At 36.9% G+C, this 8,974-nt stretch overlaps 1 protein-coding gene across 1 annotated transcript; it reads left to right on the top strand.

The window, feature by feature from the left end:
• Positions 1-4,163: 4,163 nt before the first annotated feature.
• On the top strand, positions 4,164-5,028 carry LOC149172663 (putative WRKY transcription factor 7). Its single transcript, XM_089426416.1, has 4 exons — positions 4,164-4,174; positions 4,259-4,405; positions 4,616-4,741; positions 4,851-5,028. Exons 1-4 carry the CDS (start codon positions 4,164-4,166, stop codon positions 5,026-5,028), a joined length of 462 nt encoding a protein of 153 aa, XP_089282542.1.
• The last annotated feature ends 3,946 nt before the right edge of the window (positions 5,029-8,974 follow it).

Raw genomic sequence — 8,974 nt, 5'->3', positions numbered from 1 at the left:
GTGATAGTTGTCCAGACTTCAAAGATACAGAATATACGGATATATGGAATGTAATGCAGGGCATCTTGTCACGCTTTGACAATATTTAACGAGTGCTCGCTTTTATTACGTTCATTTTTAACATACTGTCCACACATGCAATTGCGAAACTTGGCAAACAAGACGCCAAGATAAGATTATCGCATACACAGTTCTGGTATTGATATTAAAACTGCTCCCATGAATGTCATTGCTCTCCGACAGCATGACCTCTCCCCGCATCAATCGTGATGTAATACAAGACTATGTGTATCTCGAAAGTCATTAAATTATTCCTTACGTCTGCCACTATCCCAAAATCACTAACGAATTTATTAGTGTTGATCCACTCTTAAATATAACCTCCAACTCCTCTTTTCTTCTTTCCATTTTTATCAAATTGATTGATGCGCACATTTATGCCAGAATTACACACATCCAATAGAATGGATCGGAACTGGTTGCTAAATGTATTCCATATAAAGGCAACTAACTGCATACGAGAAAGATTAAAAGGGATATTACAATTTAAAGAACCTTCTCCCTAAAGGGCACTTTTCCTTCAGCTGTATGGACTTCTAGTAAGATTGAAAGAAATGGTTTCACAAGATGCAGCACATGAAACCCACCACTTGGCATTTTCCCTTCTCCAAAGAACTGTTGTCATGTAATAACATAGTTACCATGTGATGCCAGATCCCTCTCAAAAAAATACCCAAGGAGATTACATTCTATAACTATTGTAGTATTTACTATTAATAAAAGTAACTACAAGAATATAAACCCTAGTTGATTTATGATAAAAAGAGTTGTCACACCCCAAACAAAAGCTGGAGTACTGCGACACCCAGAAACAAAAAAAAACTAGTGATATCTACCAAACCCAAAACAAAACCTTGGCCATCTCAGAGAGGCACTTTTGAGCAAATGGAAAATGCTCAAGAAAACAAAACTCTCATTACCGACGTGAAAATCACCATCGAAATCCTCTCTTAGGCATTAGCAAGTAATGCACATGCAAGGGGGTAAGAGTACAATAATGCAATACCTACCTTACAAATTTGAGCCCAGAAAACTACTGATCCACTGCAAGGGAATTAATGATCTGCAATAGATGCACCTCTGCCTTCAAAATACCAGCTGCCTAACCTGAAAATCTGAAGAAAAACCTTGTTCACGGAGCAAAATATTATCGATATAATAAGTTAAGTCGGTTGACGATTCGTAAGGAAGATAGTTGACAGTTATTGCAGGATCCAACGACCCAGTAACAACTGTCACGGCTGGAATTCCTCAATTCAAATCAACAAGTAATGATTACCCATTTGTCTAACAACAAAATCGAATGGCACATATTTTGACACGAAAGCAGTTTGGGGAGTTCATTTCAGAGGGAAACGCCTGATTCTAGTATATGATGGTTACATGTGATTTATGATGTTGATCTATGATGGTTGTGTTTTGAGCTAACCATATGTGATATGTTTATACATGATGTTTTGATCAAATAGTTAGTTTGACTTGTTGTGACATGAAGTAAACTTGATTGCAAATGTACCTTATTGACGAGCAACCAATGACATATGATTTGAAGTTATTTCAATTTATTTTGAATCTAATGGAATTTATGTGTTTAGTACGGGAAGCACGGAAATCCCTGGTTGGGTGGTTAAAATCAAATACAAGAACTAGCAACAACAACAAAGAAATTGGAACATGCAGCAGCATGCTGGTAAAGTATTCAAGAGCAGGTCCATTGTGGGATAGTATTCAAGTATTGATTATTATAACCCATGATGTGTATAGGGTCTAGAATGTAGCCTGAAATAACATGAATTCATGAATCAGAGTGAGCACTCTTGTCGTGAACTACCTAAGCGTGAAGTATATGGATTTCATATTGAACTTCTCAAGGGATGGATGAATGAACGATAGACACTACAAACTAAGCCTAAGACTGGTTTTGAGATTTGCTATGGGGGCCACAACCATCAAATCCCCATCATGAGTGGATACATTTTCATGACATGGTGATGGGGAGAAGAAGGGTTGCAATAGGAGTAGACATGAGAGGTAGGAGAAGGGAAGGAGACTAGAGGACAAAGGAAAATCAATACAGAGTGAGCACGGTTATGGAATTTAGAAATAGGGTTGGAGAATAGAGGCAAGTGAAGCATAGAGAGGAATAGGAACCAAAACCATAAAATAGAGAACTCTCCTTGAGAGGCGGAGAGGTCGTGAAGCCTCCACACATGATAAAACCGACCATAGGAACAAAACCGACTACCTTACGGCGTAATTATAGTAAAGTTATTAATATCTTATAATGCTTTTAATCAAAATTAACTATATTCATTTAACTTTTTTTATTATTATATATTAATTTGGAATGAGTGAGAGGATAATTTCTCTGTTTTGCAAGAATTTTTGAGACTTGGAAAATTTTATTTTTCTTTTATGTTTTTCAGGTTGGTTTTAAAGTCTGGCTGATGGCACCTATATCAGTCGGAGTATATCAATATATCATGATTGTTATGTAAATGAATATAGTGAGAGTCTTATTGATCATGTTACATTGTTTCACTTCTTTTCGGATTGCCTATACAAGTCCTCGGGAGTGAAAAGAATGATCAGAGTACCTGCTGCCAGTGCGAATTTGGCGCACATTCCATCGGATGAATTCTCTTGGGTAAGATTGACGTAGATGACCATATTAGGCCATCCATATCCAATGTATATTGCTGTTACATTCTTTCATTTTTTTTTGGTTGTCTATACTGATACTCTTTCCGCTTTAATTGGCCTCTTTGATTAACTGATATTTTATTGCTTCGATCTTGCAGAAGCTATTACAGGTGCAGAACAGTGGGTTGTCCTGCAAGAAAGCACACAGAACGAGCCCTAGACGATCGAAACATATTTATTGTATACTACGATGGTAAACACAACCATTCTCTTTCTGTATCTGAAACACAGGCCCTGAAATTAGCTGTTGAATATAGTCCAGAGGATGTGGCTTAATAGTTAGGTAAAATCAGGTACTTTTCATGATCAATACTATGTACGCCCTTAAAATTGCTTTAGAAGAAATTTCTTCAAGTGGAAAAAAAATTAGTCTTAAAAGGACCTTGTGAAATTTTCTGCATCCAGATCTCCACGGACCTTGTGAAATCAGGTACTTTTCATGATCAAATACTATGTACGCCCTCAATCCATCAAGATCGATAAGTTTGGAGTTTCTGAACGATTTATCTTTTCTACAGATTCTTTGCACAATATCATTAATGTTCAAAGCCAAAGAAAAGCGAGGCTAAATTTGCAATGATCGAAGAATATTAGAATTTATTATACCAAGCTATATGCTTGTGGTGGTCAAATTTATTACAGCGCCTGGCCCTTGCCTCCAACGTTTTGTGTTTTAAGTGATTTTCTATGTGATGATCAGATCAATGCATCACTGTTCGATTTTTTAAAAGTTAACCCCTCTTTTGAAAAAAAGAAAGAAAGTCGAAGCACTTATAGTTGTTCTCGTTTTTTTTTTTATGGAGAATCGGTTAGATATCGACCATAGTCTTACATGCTGCCACTTTTTGAGTTCAATATAGTCCAGAGGATGTGGCTTAATAGTTAGGTAAAATCAGGTACTTTTCATGATCAATACTATGTACGCCCTTAAAATTGCTTTAGAAGAAATTTCTTCAAGTGGGAAAAAAATTAGTCTTAAAAGGACCTTGTGAAATTTTCTGCATCCAGATCTCCACGGACCTTGTGAAATCAGGTACTTTTCATGATCAAATACTATGTACGCCCTCAATCCATCAAGATCGATAAGTCTGGAGTTTCTGAACGATTTATCTTTTCTACAGATTCTTTGCACTATATCATTAATGTTCAAAGCCAAAGAAAAGCGAGGCTAAATTTGCAATGATCGAAGAATATTAGCATTTATTATACCAAGCTATCTGCTTGCGGTGATCAAATTTATTACAGCGCCTGGCCCTTGCCTCCAACGTTTTGTCTTTTAAGTGATTTTCTATGTGACGATATGATCAATGCATCACTGTTCGATTTTTTAAAAGTTAACCTCTCTTTTGAAAAAAAGAAAGAAAGCCAAAGCACTTATAGTTGTTCTCGTTTTCGTTTTTATGGAGAATCGGTTAGATATCGACCATATGTGTCATACATGTCTTACCTGCTGCCACTTTTTGAGGTTGATTTTCATTGACAGCGTTCAATGCAGATTTGGAAGGCTGTTGTTCCTATATCTCTTCAATTTTGCAGCTAGTAATCTTAGAGGTTCTTTTGTTACTCGAGCTATTGGAGCTGGCAAGCTTCATAATGTCTTCAACCTGCCCAGAGAATGGCAATGTACTCAGTCGGAAATAAAGTAAAAGGCAGAAAGATGAGAGAATCATATCGTTTTATGAAAATTTACACAAATTTTCTTGATGTATTATATGAGTTGCTCGGATCAAAATAAGACCTTCTCAGTTAGTCAGAGTATATCATTATATCATGATTGTTATGTAAATAAATATAGTGAGAGTCTTATTGATCATGTTACATTGTTTCACTTCTTTTCGGATTGCCTATACAGGTCCTCGGGAGTGAAAAGAATGATCAGAGTACCTGCTGCCAGTGCGAATTTGGCGGACATTCCATCGGATGAATTCTCTTGGGTAAAATTGACGCAGATGGCCATATTAGGCCATCCATATCCAATGTATATTGCTGTTACATTCTTTCATTTTTTTTGGTTGTCTATACTGATACTCTTTCTGCTTTAATTGGCCTCTTTGATTAACTGATATTTTATTGCTTCGATCTTGCAGAAGCTATTACAGGTGCAGAACAGTGGGTTGTCCTGCAAGAAAGCACACAGAACGAGCCCTAGACGATCGAAACATATTTATTGTATACTACGATGGTAAACACAACCATTCTCTTTTTGTATCTGAAACACAGGCCCTGAAATTAGCTGTTGAATATAGTCCAGAGGATGTGGCTTAATAGTTAGGTAAAATCAGGTACTTTTCGTGATCAATACTATGTACGCCCTTAAAATTGCTTTAGAAGAAATTTCTTCAAGTGGAAAAAAAATTAGTCTTAAAAGGACCTTGTGAAATTTTCTGCATCCAGATCTCCACGGACCTTGTGAAATCAGGTACTTTTCATGATCAAATACTATGTACGCCCTCAATCCATCAAGATCGATAAGTCTAGAGTTTCTGAACGATTTATCTTTTCTACAGATTCTTTGCACTATATCATTAATGTTCAAAGCCAAAGAAAAGCGAGGCTAAATTTGCAATCAGGCCTGGAATTTCAAATTCTTTTTGCCTGTCACATTAAAATTTGACGACGTTTTTGTATTTTTTTTATCTTTCATTTTACGTTTTAACTAATTATGTGAGTGTCACGGAAAACTCTATTTTAACAATTTTTGTAAATTTATTCCACAACACACAATGAGTCATCAAATGGAGGCTGATAATGACCGTTATTTATAATGATTCTTGTTAGACTGATCATTCACATTGTTAAGCTACATTTGTGCATGTTCTCATCAATTTATTAAAAATAACTAAAAGGATATCTTATACCAGGCTGGAGCTGGTCAGTGCCTTGCACACTGAGTTTCCCTGTTTTCCGATGGGCTGTGGTCCAGCTGTAGACCAGTAGATTTCTCATTTAGGTTAACGGTCTAGCAGTAGATCAGTAAAAGTTGTTTTGCTTATACCAAGTTTGAGCTGTAATGCTGCAGTTCCCTGTTTTCCGATGGGCTGTGGTGGAGCTGTAGACTGGCAGAATTGTCAGTTAGGCTGTGATCTAGCGGTACATCAGTGAAAGTTACTTATACAAAGCTCGAGTTCATGGCCTGCATACTGAGCTTCCCTGTTTGTTCTGATGGGCCGTGGTCTAGTTGTAGACCTGCAGGATTTTAAACTAGGCTGTGGTCTACTAGCAAATCTGTGAATGTTTAACACAACTCCTGGGCTGTGGTCTAACACTAGATCAGGCAAAATGTAACACAATTAATGGTTAGGAATGATAAGCAGTATATCAGCTCATTCCTGTCAAAGGGAGCAAGATGACTAGCCCACAAAATGCATCATTTTTCATGAGGCCTTGCTGCAACTGGACAAGTCAAATTGAGTGCAAAAAGCTTGAAAGGTGATTGATATAGGCTGTAGAAGCCCAACACACCTGAAAGGAGTTACTTTAGGTGTTATAGATTGATGTAGAAGGCATTAAAAACTCAGCAGTAGGTAATCTCAACAATGAATTTCACCATTCCAGTTATGAAAAATCCATTTGTATTCCAAAAAAATTGAAAACAAGAAACAGAGGAGAAAGTGCATTCCGTTAGCTTTATAACTGCTTTCATTGGATTTTTCACTGTATCATGTTCAGAATTGGGTTTTTTTTAAGGAAAAAAAAACTGAGCTTTAACTGTCATATCATCTCCTCTCATTCCGACTTGCAATATTTTAGGGAACCAAGAAATGCTTGAAAACATTTTTTTTAAAAGAAAAAAGTCTCATCCAAAATCATCTGAGTGTGGAATTAAAGTAATGTATCTATAGCTCAATTACTATAGGTACTTCAATGCTGTAATGAATTTATAGCTCAATTAATATAGGCACTTCAATGCTGTTATAGCTCGTCAACATCCAGAACACCTGTTTCTATGCTGTTGAATGTAAATTATGTGGTAGATCACTGATCCAGTTGCCCATAGTCAAGCGCTGTCAGAAATCACAATCAGTAGAGGTTAAACCTCAGTGCAATTTTTATTTCGTTTAATGCGATTTTACTGTTTACTGCACCTCATATTGACTTGGAGAGTCTGCTACACAGTCACATTAAGGTGCATAAAATTTGACTAATTTAAACAATTTCAAAAAATTATATGCCTGAAAGCTGACACCTAAGTGGCTGGTTTTTCCTAAAGTTCCTGAATTGGTAAACGAGCTTTAACTACCATGGAAAACGCTACTACTAAATTATATAGGTAGGTTCCTTCTTAATAACATATAATGCTAAAATTGGGTTCAGGAAATGAGCTTAACTATGATGGAAAACAATGCAATTAAATTGTATAGGTGGGTTCCTTCTTAATCATAAAATTTTCAGATCCACCTAATGCTAAAACTAGATACAGAAATTTTTTTTAATTTCTTCGACGGATACAAGAGTCTGGATTAATAAAGGTATACGCTTTTGAAGAGTCACAATGCACTGTTCAGCAGAGCCTCTGTCCTTAAACTGTCAAACAATCTTAAACTATCAAATCCACCATAATGACATGGGTGGCTGGCCGAGTGCCGCTGCTCAGAAATGGAGAAAATTACTAGAGTATCTAGTGCAGACAGATCATACTTGCTAAATACTACACCATCACAACAACAAAGGCAAAAACAGCCCTTGCAAGTCCACCAAAAGGTCCCCCGACGAAATCTAAACTGCGAGCACTGTTGTGTGATATAGAAAGGATTAATTAATTATGAACTGGGCGAATTCCCTCCAGACACCAGACCATAACAACCTTCAAGTGAGAAAGAAAAACAATGGCAGAGAAAGTACTCAATATCCGGATGCATGTGAGCGTCGTTGAGTGGTCCAGAAATGGATAGTAAAAATACAGCATGAAATATAGATGCATATAACAGTAAGCACCAGAATATGGACAAGCTCAGACCACAAAAACCACTCACAGAATTTAAGGAACATTCCCAAAACAAGGCATAAAAACAGTATAGTTGTTAAACAATCGGCAAAATAATTGCTTCCCAGACAAATAAGCAACAACCTTCAAGGGACCTGTGACATTCAAACATACCACTACTGATAAAAAAAGCCAGTGAGTAATTGACATACCTGCAGATAGTGATCGGTAGCAGATTCTGGGTCTCGTCCAAACAGTAACTATATCTAAACAGCTCATCTAAAATAGTAACAACACAATAAGGAGCATCCACAGACCAGTATAGTGTAGTGTGGGGAAGTTCAAAAACAAACACAAAAATACCATCTGCAGGAAGACATATATCGGTATGGCCGCGGCGCGCAAGTTACAACCCAAACACAAACCAAGCGATAAAATTAATGAAAAATTCATAGCTTTTTTGAATTTGAGAACACTGTAGATAAGATTAACGCTCACAGCACAACGAAATTAAAGGAATTTCTCACAACGTACTCTTGACTTGACAAGAAATGCAGAATTTTACAGTGATGAAACCCGAGGCACTTAATTTCAGTAAACGTGGCCGAATCAAGGATAAACGCTGAACGGCGAAAAGAAAAAACAATTGATTTGGAGAACGCATCGTATACTCCAGGCTGGTATGCACACAAGGAATTAATTAAGCCATAGGCCCGTATGACTCAACCTAGTACTCACTGACAGTAGTCACAAACTTCAAGAGATAGGCTCAGAGTCCTAATACCTATTACAGATATTATAAATTTTTACGTTTTTTAAATGAAATTAAACGTCAAAACGACAGGTTGGGAAGGTATATCACCCGTCTAACCTGACGTGGAAGATTTTATCTGTGCCGTCAAATACGTTCTAAAATCAAAAATACGTCATGTGGGACGTCAAATTCCAGGCCTGTTTGCAATGATTGAAGAATATTAGCATTTATTATACCAAGCTATCTGGTTGCGCTGGTCAAATTTATTACAGCGCCTGGCCCTTGCCTCCAACGTTTTGTCTTTTAAGTGATTTTCTATGTGATGATCAGATCAATGCATCACTGTTCGATTTTTTAAAAGTTAACCCCTCTTTTGAAAAAAAGAAAGAAAGCCGAAGCACTTATAGTTGTTCTCGTTTTCGTTTTTATGGAGAATCGGTTAGATATCGACCATATGTGTCATACATGTCTTACCTGCTGCCACTTTTTGAGGTTGATTTTCATTGACAACGTTCAATGCAGATTTGGAAGGC

The sequence above is a fragment of the Pinus tabuliformis genome, chromosome 4_2 (assembly GCF_031772625.1).
Source record: "Pinus tabuliformis cultivar Carrire ecotype Pingquan chromosome 4_2, CPIR1, whole genome shotgun sequence".
Lineage (NCBI taxonomy): Eukaryota > Viridiplantae > Streptophyta > Pinopsida > Pinales > Pinaceae > Pinus > Pinus tabuliformis.
This window is presented reverse-complemented; position numbering and strand designations above follow the sequence as displayed.